This window comes from Ochotona curzoniae, unplaced genomic scaffold (assembly GCF_017591425.1).
Source record: "Ochotona curzoniae isolate NIBS_2020 unplaced genomic scaffold, NIBS_Ocur_1.0 scaffold_4701, whole genome shotgun sequence".
In the NCBI taxonomy this organism is placed as follows: Eukaryota; Metazoa; Chordata; class Mammalia; order Lagomorpha; family Ochotonidae; genus Ochotona; species Ochotona curzoniae.
In genome coordinates, this window is record NW_024467122.1 from 41,923,939 (window position 1) to 41,942,664 (window position 18,726).

Genomic DNA, 18,726 nt, shown 5'->3' on the forward strand with positions numbered 1-18,726 from the left:
ACAGGTGTTCACTTCCTTAACTATTTAGGGAAACCATTATCTAGTATTAATAGGTAGGGAAATATGAAACTATAGATATATATGTGGTTAAAGCAGAACAGGCTGATTCCAGGATTTGGGAAAGAGATGAGCTTAGGAACTTGATCACAATGTGCACTGGGAGGCCTTGGTTCGGTAGGTTGGGTGCGGTTAAGCCTCCGCAGCCCTAGGTGTCGCTGTGGTCCCTGTGTGGGCGTGGGTGTGGCGTCTCGGTGGTTCTAAAGTTGGGGGCGGAGAAGGGGAAGAGTTCCTGGGAAATGATGGCTGATGAAGAGGAGGAAGTCAAGCCTATCTTCCAGAAATTGCAGGTGGGGCCGTAGGTTGAAATCTGTGTGTAGGTGTGTTGCTCGGAGCGCGGCAGGGGCGCGGCCAGCGCGGGGCCCCCCAGTTCCTTCCCAGCCACGCCGCGGCAGCGTCGGTGCGGTTACTATAACAACTCCCGGTGCTGCGGGCCGCCGGCGCTCTTCCCAGCCGGTGTAGGGCCGCACCGAGTGGGACCTGGCTGGCCGCCCCGTCTCAGTTCCGCCTCGAATGGAGGAGCATTCGTTGCTGCTGACTGTATTCTCAAACAGAGTGTCCGTGCGCGTGGCAGGGCCGTCTGCAGGAGCTGGTATTACACGTTCTCCCGAACCCCCGCAGAGGCCGCTTCTGTAATTCCTTTCTGCTCTGAGATGGGCAGCAGACGGTCCCAGCCTGCTCTGCCCGTGTGCTGGCTAAAGCACTGGCTGTTCTGAACACTAATCCAGTTTGGGGTCCCAGGCAAGGGGGCGTTCTACATTCCACCTAGACCCCAGGTGGATGTGTTTCCCCCCCGCCTTTAAAAATATATTGTTTATCATGAAATCTTAATGGATACACTGAGTAATAAAATAAGCATGTATGTGCATAAAACCTGGCCTGAGCAGTACAATAAAAGCAAAAATGTTTGAGGTGTGCCTGTAGATTTAGTCAAGACAAACCTTTTATATATGGCAGGCTGGTGTTAACAGGTTGCTGTCTTTTAGGTAATTCCTGATTACACTGAAACTTAAAATTGGCCTGATCCTGCTGAGATACAGCTTTCTGACGTGTTTGTCGTACTGGCAAAAATGATGTTGTATTGTCAGATATTGGCATAGGGAAAATTAAGGATGAGATTGTTTTTGTTAGGAAGTCCAGTTTTAAATGTGATTTCAAAGTTTATCCTCCGGGGATCAGAGACCAGGTAGAATGGTCTCATTAACCTTCAGCTCAATCCAAGTTGCACAGAATTTCCCTCGTGACTGGTGCGAGGAGTGCCCTCCGCGGCCGGGAGAGCTGTCCTGTCAGTGCGGATCGGCATGGCGTGACTAGATGTCACCGGCTCTCCTTATGATCTCTGACGTCTTGTTAGATCCGCCAACCTACCCGTCGTGCTATTCCTAGGTGACATTAGAGGAACAATAAGTTTAAAAAGCTTTTTAATTAATTAATTAAAAAAAAGATTTATTTATTTTTATTGCAAAGTCAGATATACACAGAGAGGAGGAGAGATAGAAATAGCCTCTGCCCAATGATTCATTCTGAAGTGACCGCAGTGGCCGGTGCTGCACTGATTTGAAGCCAGGAGCCCAGATCTTCTGGGTCTCCCACGCTAGTGCAGGGTCCCAAGGCCTTGGGCTGTCCTTGACTACTCTCCCAGACCACAAGCAGGGAGCTGGAATGGGAAGCAGGGCTGCTGGGATTAGAACCAGCGCCCACATGGGATCCCGGCATGTTCAAGGTGAGGACTTTAGCCGCTAGGCCACAGCACCAGGCCCTATTTTAATTTTTTTAAAAAAGATTTATTTGTATTTATTGGAAAGACAGATCAGATTTACAGAGAGAAGGAGGGACAGGAAGATCTTCCATCCGTTGGTTCACGCTCTAAATGGCCTCAATGACTGGAGCTGAGCCAGGAGCCAAGAGCTTCTTGTAGGTCTCACATGCAGATACAGGGTCCAAAGGCTTTGGGCCATCCTCTGCTGCTCTCCCAGGCTACAAAGAGGGAACTGGGTGGGAAGTGGAGCGGCTGAGACATGAAGCAGTGCCCATATGAGATCTTGGTACTTGCAAGGTGAGGATTTAGCCTTTGAGCCATTGTGCAGGTTCTGTATTATTTGTTTAAAAGGCAGAGACAGAGACAAACTTATTGAGATCTTTATCCTCTGATTCACTACCCAAGTGCCTGTAATAGCCAACACTGGGCCTGGCTGAAGCAGGCAGCTTGGAACCTAGTCCAGGTTTTTCTTGTGAGTGTCAAGGACCCAGGTACTTGAGGCATCCATTACCTGCTGCCTCCAAGGGCGCACACACAGGGAGGCACAAGTAGAAGTGGGGACCCACGTCAGGCACTCCCATGTAGAGCATGGGCTTCTGCAAGGGTGTACACACAGGGAGCCACAAGTGGAAGTGGGGGCCCACGTCGGGCATTCCCACGCCGAGCATGGGCTTCCGCAAGTGGCGTCTTGACTGCTGCTGCTAATGCTCTCTGAGAATCAGTATTTCGTGGCCTGGAGCTTGCTAGCTGATTTCAGATTTTCTTGCCTGCTGCTCTCTCCACCTAGTGTCACCATCCTTACTTCCTTGCGTTCTTCCTTAGGAACTGGTGGATCAGCTCTATGTGTTTCGAGACAGCTATTTTGAGACACACAGTGTGGAGGATGCCGGACGGAAGCCACAGGATGTGCGGGAGGAGATGGAGAAGACCCTGCGGCAGATGGAGGAAGTAGTGGGTGAGCCCTAGGGAGCGCCCCACTGGGGTCCATGCTCTCTCTCTCTGGTCTCTTTGCTGTCCTGTTTGTGCTTGTTGTGGGTTGAGGCCCCCTGTGCAACTTGTAGCCTTCCACTGCCTAGGCTGTTTTTCCTGAAGTGTGATCGCAGCAAGTGGAATGAAATACAGTATCATAGTTGTAGAAATACTGAAGGAATCTTGATTGATCTTTCTGCCTGTACTTCCTTTTACCTTCATGTCAACTTACATAATGTCTACAGCTGTGGTCATCTTTTTAAATCATTAATTCGTGCATTTAATCTTGTGCTCCTGTCTGTCCCTTTATTCAGGTATCTATAGACACCTGTTTGTTGATTGGTTGGAATCTTTCTTAACCTGATTTTCAAGTGTTAGTTTTCTCTTTTTTTCTGACTTAATCTCTGACTGGTTATAGAAAAACTTGTGGTTTTCATCAAGGTCAGACCAGTGTTCCATGAGCCTTTGCATGCGTTTTTGCTGCTGTGTCTATCCTTACATTGTGTTACCCTGAAGGTCTTTTTTTTTTTTTTTAAAGATTTATTTATTTTTATTGGAAATATTTACAGAGAGAAGGGAGTCAGAAAGATCCTCCAATTGCTGGGTCACTCCCCAAGTGGCTGCAACAGCTGGAACTGAGCCAATCTGAAGCCAGGAGCCTCTTCCGGGTCTCCCACGTTGGTGCAGGGTCCCAAGGCTTTGGGCCGTCCTCGACTGCTTTCCCAGGCCACAGGCAGGGAGCTGGATGGGAAGCGGGGCTGCTGGGATTAGAACTGGTGCCCATATGGGATCCAGGCATGTGCAAGGCGAGGACTTTACTGCTAGGCTACTGCGCTAGGCCCCGAGGTTCTTTTCTTGCCTTTTTGAAGCCCGTTTGTTTGGTGTATGCTGTGCACCTCTTCTCATGCTTGTGTCAGTTTTCTGTGTGTGTGGTTTGTCTTCATCAGATTGTCAGCTCCTCCAGGGTAGAAATAGTGCTTTTCTTGTCACCCAGGTACCTACCGTGGCACTCTGCTCACAGCAGGTTTTCAGTAAATTATTTGTTGATAAGGATTTTCTTTAACTCTTTTCATTCCTAAAGCTGGCATGTAGTTATTCCATGAAAGTGACCTGCTCTTTAAGAAATGCATCCTCCTTTTTTCCCCTCTTTTTTCTTTTTTTCCCTTCCTTCTAGGTCCTGCTCAGGGGAAGGCGCAGGCTCTCATGCTGACTGGGAAGGCGCTGAATGTGACGCCCGACTACAGTGCCAGGGCCGAGGAGCTCCTGTCCAAGGCTGTGAAGCTGGAGCCTGAGCTGGTGGAAGCCTGGAACCAGCTGGGCGAGGTGTACTGGAAGAAAGGGGATGTTGCAGCTGCCCACACCTGCTTCTCAGGAGCCCTCACCCACGTGAGCCACCCACTGCCGCCTCGGGAAACACACGCGGGAAGAGCGAGGTTCCTTTGGCTTCTGTGCATTTCCCAAGGACAGACATACCAGAGCAGGACTGACCTTGAAGTAGGAGAGCAGAAAAAAAGGAGAAAAGGTGTGGTGGGGAGGGTGAGAGTCCTGGTTGAAGGAAAAGCAGATAACTAAGGAACTAAGAAAAGAAGGGAATGGAGCCTAGATCAGAGCGGCGTGAGACATGAAGAAGAGTTATCAACTCAGCTCAATCTCACAGACTGAGATGCCTGGGACAGCAAGAATTAAAAGGCAACCTTGAGTTTAGAAGACTGAGATGAGAATAGGTCTGGAAAGGGGAGGTAGAACCTCTGTCTTTTCCATTTGCAGTGCAAGAACAAGGTCTCCCTGCAGAACCTGTCGATGGTGCTTCGGCAGCTGCGGCCGGACAGTGCGGATGAACACTCCCGCCACGTCATGGACAGTGTCCGGCAGGCCAAGTTGGCGGTGCAGATGGATGTCCTTGATGGCCGCTCCTGGTGTGAGTGCTCTCGTGGCCCTCCAGTGTCCTCCAGCATGGCTGCCTAGCAGAGTCACCCCACGGCCCGTCTGTGGAGACTCGGGGTGGGGATGGTGGGCTTGAGGCAAGGATCTTTGTGTTTGGATGACTCACTGTTCTGGAAGTGCTTATGTCTTTCGGTCCAACAGAGGAGACCCAAGTTTCCACAGAAGCAAGAAAGAACTTGTACAGTGTGTGATTTTTCTTTAGGGTCCAGATTTATGATTTTTTCCCCAGTAGGATTTGGGGTTTACTAAACTTAACGTCATCTCCGGTTTGGGTGAGATATGGGGCCTTTTGAAGAGACTTTTGCGGATGAACAAGGTAGGTTGTGTTGTGGACTTGGGTGTTAACATGATTCTGCACTGTTTTTCAGATATTCTGGGAAATGCGTACCTTTCTCTTTACTTCAATACTGGCCAGAACCCCAAGATCTCCCAGCAAGCCCTCAGTGCCTACGCCCGAGCAGTAAGTACTCGGATCACCCGGCCCTGATGAGGTACCCACAAAGGCAGGAGCATCGTCGCGACTTCCTTGTGCTGCTTTATTCCGCGCCCTGACTGGTGTTGCTGGAGTCCAGTGGCTGTGGCTTTGCAAAGCTGTGTTGCAGGGCTCTCTTCTGTCTTCTTGTAACTGGAACGTCAGGGACTACTTACAGTGTAGTGCTTTGGAGTCAGGTAACTCTCCGAGCCATCTAGATTGCCTACGGGCAGGTATAACTGGAACACGCAGCTTGCTTGAGCATTTCTGTTGGGAAAACAAAGCCGATTGAAGTAGTGCTTATGAATATTTGCCTCTGGTCATTTTAAACAGCTTTTTTTGTGATTTATTTATTTTCATGGGAAAGGCAGATCAGATCAGTTACCAGAGAGAAAAAGAGACAGAGAGACAGATATTCTGTCTCCTGGTCCTGCCTGGCCCGGCCCGGCCCAGCCGTTTTAGGCATTTGGGCAATAAACCAGTGTGGGAGATGCCTCCCTCTACCTCTCCCTTCTTTCTCTCTCCCCCTCTCTTTTTACCTTTCAGATAAATGATTAAATAGTGAAAACAGTTCTTTTTTCCTAGGGAGAAAAGACCTGGGACATGTTGGGTAAAGCCATCTTTAAGATTGAGCGAGGGTCCACTGATGATCCTTTATCCCTTTACAGGAGAAGGTTGACAGAAAAGCATCCAGCAACCCTGACCTTCATCTAAACAGGGCGACGGTGAGTCCTGTGGGGTTACGTCATCAGCATGGCAAATGAAAAAGATGTCTGGGTGTTAGCCTCTGAAGAGAACTGAGTATTCACAGGGACACTGATGGGCACCAACTGAAAGGAAAACAAATTATCTCTAAAAGAGCTAACTCAGTTCAACTTAGTATCTGCACTCACCGGAGTGGCTGGAGAAAGGGGCTGAGGAGGTGGCAGAGCATGGGCTGTGTGGGAATGTCCAGTGTACACACAAAATCCGAGTGACTAAACATTGCAGCTTAACTATTTTGGAATCCAGAAGTTAGTTCTTTGAAACAGTTCTATCTGTCATCATCAGCTTCCTAGGCTGTTCCTCGTGGCATAGGAAAAACACAGGGGGAGAAAATGTTCATTTTTCCAAATTTCTAGTTCATTGCGCCATTATCCCCTCAGCATGGCTTGTGTGGATACTCTTAGAGTCAGAGGTGTTTGATTGCTTCTTGTACAGTTACATAAATATGAGGAGAGTTATGGGGAAGCCTTGGAGGGCTTCTCTCAGGCTGCAGCTCTGGACCCTGCCTGGCCGGAACCGAGGCAACGAGAACAGGAGCTCCTAGAATTCCTGGATCGATTAACCAGCCTGCTTGAGAGCAAGGTAAGGTGTGTGTGTGTGTGTGTGTGTGTATGCTTAAGGATTTACTTGTCTGAAAGGCAGAAGTTAGAGAAGAGAGACAAAGACTTCCTATCCACTCATTCACTTTGCAGATGGCCACAATGCCTAAAGTTGGGCCAACCAAAGCTAGGGCTGTAGAACTCCCTCTGAGTTTCCTGTGTGTGTTGGGTAGCAGGGGCGCAAGCACGCAGGCCAGCTACTGCTGCTTCTGCAGGCTCATTTTAGGAAGCTGGATTAGAAGTGGATTAGCCAGGACTTGAACTGATTATCATATGGGATAGTGATGTTGCAGGTGGCAGCTTTAGTTTCAGTGCTGTAGCCGTGGCCATCAAGATGTACAAAGGGCAGGATCCTACTCTGTCATCCTGCCAACGGTCATTAGCAACAAGATGTATTCTTAGTTTTAGATGGTGATGCTGTGGGTGGAGGGAAGGGAAGACCTGGACTCTCGGGGAGAGTGGCTGGTTTCCAGCTCGCTCATTTGTTTTCCCTTCCTTCACAGGGCAAAGTGAAGAACAAAAAGCTCCAGAGCATGCTGGGAAGCTTGCGCCCAGCCCATCTGGGCCCTTGTGGTGATGGGCGCTATCAGTCAGCCTCTGGGCAGAAGGTGGCCCTGGAGCAGAAGCCGCTGAGCGCGCTGCGGCCCGGCGTGAACAGTGGCACCGTGGTCCTGGGGAAGGTGGTGTTCAGCCTTACCACAGAGGAGAAAGTCCCCTTGTGAGTTTCTCGTACCATTCTTCTGTTTTACCCTTCTGAATACTCTCCCTTCTGAGTCCTCTTTGGGCTCAGGTGGGCTTAAACTCTTGTGGAAGGTGAACTTTGAGTTAGGATTCAAGCCTACTTGGGGAGACTGTCTGAAGTGCCAAGGAGCAAATATTCAGCTGAGCATTTACTGGGAAAGGAAGTGAGGACAGAAAGGTGAAGGCTGATTATAGGCCAGCACAGGGATGAATTTAAGAATATTCATATAGGGGCCAGCATCGTAGCGTAATGCGTAAGTCTACTGCTAGCAATGCATGCATTGCACATAGCTGCTGGTTAGTTTCCCAGCTGTTCTACTTCCAATCCAGGTCCCTGCTAGTGGTCTAAGAAAAGCGGCAGAAGATACGTTCAAGTTCTTGGGTCTCTGTCACCCATATGGAAGACTCAAAATGAAGCTCTTGGCACCTAGCTTTGGCCTGCACCAGCCTTGGCCATTGTGACCATCTGGGGAGTAAACTAGTGAGTGAAAGATCTTTCTTTCTCTCTGTCTTTCCTTCTCTCTCTAACTCTGGCTTTCTTTAAAAAGGAATATTCATAGAGAACATTCTTAATTTTTTTCCTTAAATACTGTTTTTGTGGAACTGGCATTGTGGCATTATAAGTTAAGCCCCAGTCATGGTGCCAGCATCCCATTTGTGTGCCAGTTTGAGTCCTAGCTGCTCTCCTTCCAAAGCAGCATCCTGCTAATGGCCTGGGATAGTAGTGGAGGACAGTCCAAGTCCTTCGGACCTGCACCTGTGTGGGAGACCTGGAAGAAGCTCCAGGCTCATGGCTTTGGACTAGCCTGATCAATTCAAAATTTTCAGTGTGTGAAATTAAAAATATTTTTATACCCAACGATACTTACCTATTTTTAGGAAACTATTTATTTTTTATTTGTTTGAAAGGTAGAAAGATGGAAGTGTAGAGAGAGGGATTTTGTCCATCTGCTAGCTCATTCTCCAAGTGCTTTCAACAGCTTGAGCTAAGCGAGCCTAGGCCATGAGCCAGGCACCCAGTTCCTGTCCTCTGCGTGGCAGTAGTTGAGTCATTGTGGCTGCCCGGGACACACATTAGCAGGAAGCTGAATCAGAAGTGGGACTGAGACTTGAACCTTGGTTCCACCATGGAGTGCAGGCAAGTCAGGTGCTACACCTAATGTGTATCCCCTAGATTTATATTTTAATTCAGTTTTTACTGTATGCTACTTATTATTCATTACCTTGTTTTAAAGATTTTTTTTCCCATTTTATTTGAGAGGCAGAAGTCTTTTATCTATTAGGTCATTCTACAAATGCCCTCCACAACCAAACCTGGAACAGGCTGAAACTGTGAGTCCAGAACTCCATGTGGGTCTCCCCATTGGTACCAGGCACTCTAGTATTTGAGCCAACATCTGTTGCCTTGCTGAATATGCATTTGTGGGAAGCTGGATCTTGCATCAAGTTGGGAATGTGAGCATCCCAAGTAGTGACATAACCACTGTCCCAAACACCAGCCTCTCCACAAACTTCCTTTTTTAAAAAAAGGCCTTATTTGGGCCCAGCGCAGTAGCCTAGTGGCTGGATTCCTCGCCTTGTACTCACTGGGATCCCATTTGGGCTCTGGTTCTAATCCTGGAAGCCCTGCTTCCCGTGCGGGTCCCTGCTTGTGGCCTGGGAAAGCAGTCGAGGATGGCCCAAAGCCTTGGGACCCTGCATCCATGTGGAGGCCTAGAGGAGGTTCCAGAATCCTGGCTTTGGATCCCAGGAACATGAAGAGGGGGCTCGAGGAGAAGTGCAGTGGTCAGAACTGAAGCCAGTGTTGCAGCGTAGAACACAAAGGCTGAAGCGCAGTGGCTCCGCTTGCTGTGCCCCGCCAGCCTCAAGTTTTGAATCCTTATATCCGGCTGCTGTGGCTGCAATCAGAACTCTGCAATTCAGTATGTTCAGAATTAGCTGATCTTTCTTCTTAAACTTCTAGATTCCTTTTCAGTGAGTGGTACTGTCTGTCTACCCAGTCAGTAAATACTTATAAAGTCATCCTGAACCCGTATCCGCCTGTATTGAGGCAGTCACTGTAGATTTGCCTTTTGACCCTATTTCTGGATGCTTATTAGTCTTTAAATGTCTGACATGCGTTCTACAGTGCTGCCAGAGAAAATGTTTTCTCAGAGGCAAATCTGGCCATCGCCACTGCTTATGTAAAGTATTAGTAGCACTTGGAATGAAATTTGAGCACTGTAGTTTAATTTAAGAAGTGTATGCTTTGCTCCTGGCCACTCTTTCTGCTCTGCTGTTACTCCCTCACATGTGCCCATTGCTGTAGCCATGGGACTGTTCTGTAGGTTCCTTAAACGAAGTTACTATAACTAGACAGTCTTCCAGCTTCTTAACAGAGTTAATTTCCTCCTGCCAATGTCTTTTTAAATAAAGATGTTAATTTGATTGGATTTTGCTGTGAACGTCTGTGCACTTAACCGTACCCTATAAGGTCCACTAAGAATTAATTTTTCCTACTTTAACCCAATTTTCACCTTGAGAATTGCTTCCTTGAGGAAATATTTCTTTATTTCCAGTTTTGATAAAGATACTTCTCTACATTTGCAAAGCCCAACCTGTGGCCTCACTGAATTCAGCACAGCAAAAAACTTTGCTAGCACCCATCACATGTTACTGTGAGTGATTTTTTTTTTTTTTTGAATTGGAAAGTCAGATATACAGAGAGGAGGAGAATCAAAGGGAAATAGCTTCCTTCTGATGATTCACTCCCCAAGTGAACACAATGGCAGCAGCTGTGCTGATCCAAAGCCAGGAGCCAGGAACTTCTAGGTCCCATGTGGTACAGGGTCCCAAGGTTTTGGGCTGTCCTCGACTGCTTTCCCAGGCCACAAGCAGGGAGTTGGATGGGAAGTGGAGCTATCAGGATTAGAACTGGTGCCCATATGGGATCCTTGCATGCACAAGTGAGGGCTTTAGCTGCTAGCCCACCACGCTGGGCCCAAGTGATGGTTTTTTATTGTCTGACTTCTGCTAGACTGCAGGTCATTTGTAGCTGGATTGGTATCTTTAATTTTTTAAAATATAATCTTTTACTGGAAAGATAGAGCTACAAAGAGAGGATAGGTAGAAAAATCTTCCATCCACTGATTCACTTCCCAATGGTCACTTCGTCCAGAGCTGGTCCAATCCAAAGCTAGGGGCCAGGAGGTTTTTCCAAGTCTCGCACTTTGGGGCAAGTGCCCAAGGACTTGGGCCACCCTCTGCTGCTCTTCCAGGCCGTTAGCAGGGAGCTGAATGGGAAGTGGAGCATCTGGGACTTGAACTGGCATCCATATGGGATACTAGCACCATAAGCAGAGGATTGGCATATTACACTGTCATGCCATCCCTAGCTGGATTGGTATTTTTATCTTAACTATGTCATAATGCTTAACACATGCAGAATGTTCAGAGGAAGTTTGCAGAATTAAAACTACAGGGTTTAGAGTGAAGTAAAATTGATAGATCAGGAACAGTGCTTTCGTGGCATCATATTGAGCTAGTCAATCAATGATTATTTTGAGCGTATCCTGCATTCCTAGAAGAGATTGATGTGTCTTATGCATAAAGATGATCCAAGACAAAAGTACTGAGGGGGATATTATGAATGGTGGCACCTGTCATAGATTTTCTGAATAAATCCAATAGCATTGGTTGATTTTGCTAGTTTTTTCAATCCTGTTTCTGCTCTTTTCTGCTCTCCTACTCCCTCGCCGTCTGCCTTGCTGGCCTGTCTGACCCTGGCAGTACCTTTGGCCTGGTTGATTCAGATGGACCGTGCTATGCAGTGATGGTTTACAACATCGTCCAGAGCTGGGGAGTGCTCATCGGGGACTCGGTGGCCATCCCGGAGCCCAACCTTCGTCTGCATCAGATTCGGCACAAAGGAAAGGTGAGTGGCCGTTAGGGCTCTGCGCCTCTGAAAGTACAGGGATACTTCCTTTTTTTTTTCTTAAAAAGTATAAAAATAACATGTGTGAGTGTATATGCAATATGTATATTTATTATTTCTCAATGGAAGAGAAACTATTGGCAAGCAAAAAAAATTAATAGACTGAAATATTATCAGTAAGCTGTTGTAACAGTTAACAGTTTGGTGTATGCATCTCTAGTTCTTTTAATAGAGTATTTAGACATAATCACGTGGATATTTTGAATCATGATTTGGATAACATGCAAACTTTGTGACTACTCCTGGAGCTCTTCTACATTTTGCCATGTTGTGCTGAGTTGACACATGGTGATGGTGATGAAGATAATAATGCATATGTAACACTGAGCAGTTAACTTAGTGCTAGACGCCGTGCCAAGAGTTTGAACCGACACTCAGTTGGTACTTATAAAAACCTCTGAGAATCAGTATTTCACCATTTTTTTTAGGCATTTGGTCAGGGCTTGACAAAACTATGGCCCATTGACCAAATCAACCTTATAGCCTGTTTTCACTTAGTCACTGAAATAAGAACATTTCAGTTTTGTAAATGAAAAAAGTGGAAAGAATGTATAGTGAGGGGTAAAAGAAAAGCCCAGAAGTAAAGCGTTGTTGGGATGAGCTGCGCGTAGGCATTCCCTGCCACGCCTTTGCAGCATGGTGCCACAGGAGGATTGCTCTGTGGCAAGGCCAGATCACCCCAGACGGAAATATTTACTATTTCACCCTTCACTAAAAATGTTTGATGATACCAGGTCTATTGCCTGGTTTTTCTAATTGCTAAAATACTATATGAACATTTCTTTCTTTGTTTTTTAAAGTTTTTTTTCTTCTTATTTTTTATTTTTAAACATTTTAAAAAAACATTTACTTTAGGGTCTGGCATAATGGCTCAACTGGATAATCTTCCACTGGCAAGCACTGCCATCCTATTTGGGCTCCAGTACATGTCCTGGCTGCTCCGTTTCTGATCCAGCTCCCTGCTTATAACCTGGGAAAATAGCCCTTTACCTATGTCGGAGACCCAGTAGAGGCTCTTGGCTCCTGGCTTCAGATTGGCTCAGCTCTACCTGTTGTAGCCATTTGGGGAGTGAATCAGTGGAAGAAAGATCTTTCTCTCTCTGTCTCTCCTTCTTGCTCTAAACCATTTTTTTAATAAAAAATTAATAAATCTTTATGAAAAAGTAAAAAAACATTTTAAAAGTAAAGATTTACTTTATTTTTATTTGAAAGGCAGAGATAATAGAGAGAAGTTAGATCTTCCATCTGCTGGTTTTCTCCCTAGATGACCACAACAGCCAGAGCTGAGCTGAGCTGTCTGAAGCCAGGAGCCGGAAGCTTTATCCAGGTCTCCTATGCAGGTGCAGAGGCTGGATGATTTGAGCCAGGTACAGAGGTTGAAACACTTGAGCCATCCTCTGCTACTTTCTTGGCCATAGGCAGGGAGCTGGATCAATGGTGGAACAACTGGGACATGAAGTGGTATCCACATGGGATACTGGCACCACAGGCAGAGTCTTAGCCTACTATGCCATGGTGCTGGCTCCTACTTTTTCAAAAGCATTTTTTTAAAAAAAAGATTTATTTATTTTTATACGAAAGTCAGATTTATAGAGTGAAAGATCTTGCATCTGCAGATTCACTCCCCAAGTGGCTGTAATGGCAGGAGCTGCGCCAATCTGAAGTCAGCAGCCTGGAGCCTCTTCTGGGCCTTCCTGTGTGTGTTGGCAGGGAGCTAAATCCTAAGTGGAGCAGCCGCAGTTGGACTGGCCTCTGGCCTCTGGTGTGGGAGACAGGAGTGCCACCAGCAGCAGCATGACTAATCACCATGCCACTGCGCCAGCCTGCCTGTTAAAACTTTAAACACACTGATCTTTGGGAGTTCTTTTTTAAGTTTCAATTTGTATTATTATTATTCTTAAATTGATGATTTATGAAAGCACTTTAATTGGACTTTAAGAGTATATTTCACAGTCCCCATGGAATAGTATTTTTTTAATAAAGATTATTATTTTTTCTTTTTTTCACATTTTATTATTATTGCTATTATTTTATGTTACAGATCCATAATTCCTTAGCCCCTTCCCAAATCCCTCCCCCCCAGTTCCTAATAACGATTATTTTTAAAAAATTTATTTATTGGAGGGCCTGACGCGGTGGCCTAGTGGATAAAGTCCTCGCTTTGCACACACCAAGATCCCACATGGGCACCGGTTCTAATCCCGGCAGCCCCACTTCCCATCTAGTTCCCTGCTCGTGGCCTGGGAAAGCAGTCGAGGACCGCCCAAAGCCTTGGGACCCTGCACTGGCGTGGGAAACCAGGAAGGGGCTCCTGGCTTCGGATCGGCTCAGCACCTGCTGTTGCAGTCACTTGAGGAGTAAATCCGGGATGGAAGATCTTTCTCTGTCTCTCCTCCTCTCTGTATATCTGACTTTCCAACAAAAATAAAATAAATCTTTAAAATAAAATGTATTAATTGGAAAGTCAAAGTTTTGCAGAATGATATCTTCCATCCACTGATTCAGTTCCTGCATGGCAGCAATGGCTGGAGCTGAACCAGGTGGAAACCTGGTTTGTCATGTGGGTGGCAGGGGCCCAGATATGTTAGCAGGGAGCTGGGTTGGAAATGGAACAGCCAGGACCCAAACTGGTGCCTATACGGGATGCTGGCATTGCAAGGGTGACTTTATGTGCTACACCACAATGCTGGCCCTGGATGGAGATGTTTTTCTTTCTTTCTTTTTTTTTTTTATTATTTATTTTTGTCGGAAAGTCAGATATACAGAGAGGAAGAGAGACAGAGAGGAAGATCTTCCATCCACTGGTTCACTCCCCAAGCAGTGGCTAGAGCTGAGCCAATCCAAAGCTATGAGCCTGGAGCCTTCTCTGGGCCTTCCACGTGGGTACAGAGTCCCAAGGCTTTGGGCCAGCCTCCACTGCTTTCCCAGGCCACATTCAGGGAGCTGGATGGGAAGTGGAGCTGCCGGGATTAGAACCTGCACTCATATGGGATCCTGGCACGTTCAAGGCGAGGACCTCACCGGGCCCTTGATGGAGTTCTTTTAACAGTGTATTTTAGGATTTAATAAGCATTTGAAACTGGTCAAGTGAGTAGGTATCTTTTCTGTTGTTTAGAAAATATAAACTACTGTTAATACTTTCTCTTCTTTGCTCTTGATTTAAATGGAAGAAGTAACTTTAACTCATGGCAGATTAATTTGGGGCTTTACAGCATTTGGATTTAAGATTTGTGCTGCTTTGGGCTGCTGCTTGGTGTACTGTGTTATTTCTCAAGAAGCCCTGGGAGGGCAGATTCTCGGAGAGCTGGTGCCATCCTTTTGCTAAGCAGTGCCAGGAAGCAGAGGACTGTCTCATTCCTGTAGTCACACAGCTGGTACCTTATCTGCTTCAGATTTGTCTCCTGAAGCCTGAAAGATTATTGCTAAAGCCCCTTCCCCTTTGTGAGCTCCTTTTTGCCAGAAGAGTCTTGGAGGTAGGTTGGGGGTGTGCACTGTTGCAGAGGGGAAGGATGCCCGCGCTGGAGTTCTTCCGTCTCAGGATCTGTAATGACCCACCGACCATCTGTGTGTCTTTGCCAGGACTATGCCTTTTCCAGTGTTCGCGTGGAGACGCCCCTCCTGCTGGTGGTGAACGGAAAGCCTCAGGGCTCCAGCAGCCAGGCTGCTGCCACGGTGGCATCGAGGCCTCAGTGTGAATGACCTTGCCTCGCTGGCGCTGCGGAGTGGACTGTGGAGATGACCCCAGGCGCTCGGCAGCTGGAGCAGCCACGTCAGAGACTCCACCAGGACGGGCAGGGTGGGGACGTTCCCTTCCTCTGTCCTGTAAGGCGCTTGGGGTCTTTCTTGTCTGTCATTATGTGGAACCCTCTCCAGGGCTGTGCCCTCCCTTGATGTGTCTCTCCTGCCTCTTGCGCTGCTCTCTCTGTTTTAGGCAAAGAGCATGGAATTGGCGGAAGTTTTGGGAACCTGCTGTGGACAGTCTCCCAGGTTCCTGTTTGTGCCTCCTTCCTAAGCTTCTGTGTATATATCAGTTCAGTATTTATTGCTGAGGGAGGGGGCTTAAGTTCTTAGTGGCTTGGTTTTTGAGCAATTTCTATGTTTAAAATTTAGATCCATCCCCTTCTTTGGGGCTGGAATGGAATTAAATTCATTTGGAAATAAAGGAACCCTGTATTTTGGGCTGCTTCATTTTTTTTTTCCCAGGCTTGGATTTTTGGTTTAAGGATCACTTTAATCCAGCAGGGTAATACCTTTTATTACCCCCACTGCCTTTTGGTTTATTTCTCTCCAAGTTTAAAAAATTCTGGCAGTATTCAGCCCAGGGCAGAGTGGCAGCTTCACAAAAGTTGCTGAACCTTCTCTTTTATTTCTTTCCAGTTTTCCATTCTGTCATCTGCAGTGGTCATCCTTAGCCACGGTCCAAGCTGACAGACAATATTATTCCAACAGTGTTAGTGGGCTGCTGCCAGAGAAGGCAAGATCCTCAGTTTCATTAGATGCTAGTGATACATTGTGTAACGGCTTCTCTTACTCTTGTGAAGAAATGGGGACATGTGAGTTGAGGTTTACTAACCAACTGAATAATTATTGTACATTGCCGGATACAGATGACTCTGGCTCAGGTCTGCGTCTGCCGTCCAGCTCCGTTCCGTGTTTGATCGACGACTTGCATGTTACTGTTGTAAAGCAGGACTCGTTAGAGAATGGATGGCAGAATAACTGTCCGACTAGCTGTCTGAAGCAGTGTAAGGGCTGCGTCTAACGAGATAAAATCACCAAGTCCATACTTTTGTTCTCCAAAGGATAGCTTTCTGAGTTGTATGCTCAATATCATACATTAAAATTTATTAGGAACTTTAATAGATGAAGTCAATAGGAGCAAACAGTGTGATAATAGTTGCCAAAAAAAAAAAAAAAGTTTCTTCTTGGACAGCACCAAGGAACCTCTCTGTGATAGCCAGAGAGAATTTTGCATGCCGGTGTCTGTCAGACTGTATGTGTAGTCTTGAATTCAGTTTCTGGTGTTGATTTTGAGGCCTACAGTCATAGAAAAGTGATTAGGAGTTAGTGGGGGGCAGAGCAGGATCCTGAGAATAGCCTAAGCACTGATTTTGGGGGGTTATGAGTGAGCGTTAGAGGCAGTAGGGAGACGAGACCCAGTAACTGGCCAGAGACTGAGAAGTGATCAGTAGGTGGTAACTAGAGAGAAGCAGTGTGTGAAAACAAATCAAATATGTTAAGATGTTTATCTGCGGTTTAAAGCGTAGTTTGGATGCTCATAGAATACCCACCTGCCTTAAAATCTGAGCGTCTGATACCTTAGAAGCCCTGTGTGCCTCTCCATGACCTCGTCTCAATTTGCTTCCACAGCTGTGTAATACCTCATTGTATGGATATGTCAGAATGTATTAATCCTGCTGTTAAAAGGATATTGGACTTTCCAGTTTTCCTGACTTTATTTTGCTGTCAAAGCACTAGTTCTTGTGCACGCGCTTGCAGGTAAGCACAAGAGTGGCTTTTACAGCAGTGGTGCTCATAGAGAGATCCCCAGACCCACAGCATCGCCTGGCCTGGAAGCTTCTTAGAAATGCAAGTTCTCAGGTTCCTGCCCAGACTTCAGTGATTCCAAAACTCTGGGGAAGAGCCCAGTACCCATGCTTAGCAAACCTTCCGGCAAACCTTCGGATGGACACTAGTGAGCGAAGAAAGCTGTCTCAGACTAGTGACAGAAGAATCAAACTGCTGGGTCGGAGAGTGCGTACATGTTTGACATTTTTTGAAAAATACCAAACATTTCTAAAGTGCTGATGCCACTCTTTGCCTCTACTGTAAACGGATGAGCCTTCCTCAAGGTCCCTGTCTTCTTCCATGCTGCTTGCTGTTTTTGGACTTTTTTGGATATTGCAAATATAGGAGTGAATGAACACTGATATTTTCCTGTGGCAAAATGCATGTTCATGTTTTCTGACTACTGTTATGTTGGATTCCAAATTGATTTGAACTGTTTAAATGTCCCTTGTGCGAATGTTTTGTCAGGATATATGCTGCAGACATCTGATCGTTTTTTAGCTTGACTTTTTACTCTAGTAGATTTTTTTTTTTTTTTTACATTTTATTTATTTGTTAGAAAGGTAGAATGACAGAGATGGGGGAGAGAGAGACAGAGAAGAGATCTTCTGTCTGCTGTTTTAGTTCCCAGATTCCTGCCTCAAATAGGGCTGGGCTGAGCTGAAGCCAGGAGCCTGAAATCCTGTGCAGGTCTCCCACGTGGGTGACAGTCTCGGTGCCCGCGCCATCATTTGCTGCCTCCCGGGGGCATTGGAGTGCAACTTGATTCTAGCAACTCCGATGTAACCCTCTGTACCGTGGCACCTGCCTCATTAGGGTCTTTCTCTGAACAGAAGTTCTTAATTCCAATGTGACTGAATGTATTTGTGTTTTGAGAAGTCTTTCCCTGTCCATGAGCACATTGCCCCTCTACTGTCTTGCTTTTCTGGAAAAAAAAATCTTATTTATTTATTCTGTCATTTTATTTAAAGACAGAGAGAAACAGAGATCTTCCATGTGCCTGTTCACTCCCCATCTGCCCATGAAAGCCAGGACAGAGCCAGACTCAAATCAGAAATCTAGAACTCCATTCGGGTCTCCTGCTTGAATGGCAGCAATACAAGTGCTTAAGCTGTCATCTACCACCTCCCAGGAAGCGTGTGAGCAGGAGGCTGGATCAGCAGTAGAGCAGCAGGAACATGAACAAATCACTCTGGTGTAGCATACTGGCATCCCCCGTGATGCCTTAGCATCTGCCCCAGATGCCTGCCTGACTCTGTTTCATGAAATTTTATCATACATTCTGACTTGATGTATGTATATAATTTTTTCCCCAAAACCAATAACATTGGCTCAGCACATTTTGCTAAGAATTTGTCCTTTCTCTACCAAACATGAAAATCTGCTTAGACTTAAGCCAACTTTCTTTATACCCAATGGTGCTTCAGAAAGTCCATGAAACATGTAATTAAATTTGTTTTGGTACAAAACACTTTGAAGTTCATGCCTAGCTATTTCACAATATATATTTTCCATGAGCTTTTTGGAGGGTCTTGATTTTGGTATTTCTGAGCTCTCTTACATGGTTTCTTTGGCTCTGTTTATTATTTTATACCAATACCATGTTGTTGTACGTAGTTTTAAATGAAGCTAATATGTAATATTAATGTTAATATTCACACATAATCTCTTACATGTTTTAAAACCAGCTTGCAAATTTTCATGAGAAATTCCTCTGAGATTTTTTTTTCTTTTTGAAAGGCAGGAAGATAGCGATACCTCCCCTCTACTGGTTCATTCTTCCGATGCCGGCAGCAGCCTTGGCTGCATCAGACAAAGCCAGCAGCCTGGAACTCATGGCGGGTTGTCCCTGTGGATGGCAGGGACCTGGATGCAGTAT

At 46.2% G+C, this 18,726-nt stretch overlaps 1 protein-coding gene across 2 annotated transcripts; it reads left to right on the forward strand.

Moving 5' to 3' along the window:
• Nucleotides 1-271: 271 nt before the first annotated feature.
• TTC5 (tetratricopeptide repeat domain 5) lies at nucleotides 272-17,759 on the forward strand. 2 transcript variants are annotated; one of them, XM_040969111.1, is made up of 10 exons: nucleotides 272-347; nucleotides 2,639-2,771; nucleotides 3,960-4,171; nucleotides 4,553-4,703; nucleotides 5,098-5,189; nucleotides 5,870-5,926; nucleotides 6,402-6,548; nucleotides 7,069-7,283; nucleotides 11,075-11,219; nucleotides 14,859-17,759. In XM_040969111.1, the coding sequence occupies exons 1-10, from the start codon at nucleotides 297-299 to the stop codon at nucleotides 14,976-14,978; spliced, it is 1,323 nt and encodes a 440-aa protein (XP_040825045.1). In that variant the 5' UTR covers nucleotides 272-296; the 3' UTR covers nucleotides 14,979-17,759. The 2 variants fall into 2 exon arrangements, with proteins under 2 accessions (XP_040825045.1, XP_040825046.1); XM_040969112.1 differs by lacking the exons at nucleotides 272-347; nucleotides 2,639-2,771; nucleotides 5,098-5,189 and having other exon boundaries at nucleotides 4,041-4,171.
• The last annotated feature ends 967 nt before the right edge of the window (nucleotides 17,760-18,726 follow it).

Bases quoted from the DNA above. Each gene is read 5' to 3' on its own strand.
- TTC5 (XM_040969111.1), top strand. From the start codon at position 297: ATGATGGCTGATGAAGAGGAGGAAGTCAAGCCTATCTTCCAGAAATTG. The intron at 4,704-5,097 runs GTGAGTGCTCTC...ACTGTTTTTCAG, and splicing joins CCTTGATGGCCGCTCCTGGT to ATATTCTGGGAAATGCGTAC. The intron at 7,284-11,074 runs GTGAGTTTCTCG...TGACCCTGGCAG, and splicing joins ACAGAGGAGAAAGTCCCCTT to TACCTTTGGCCTGGTTGATT.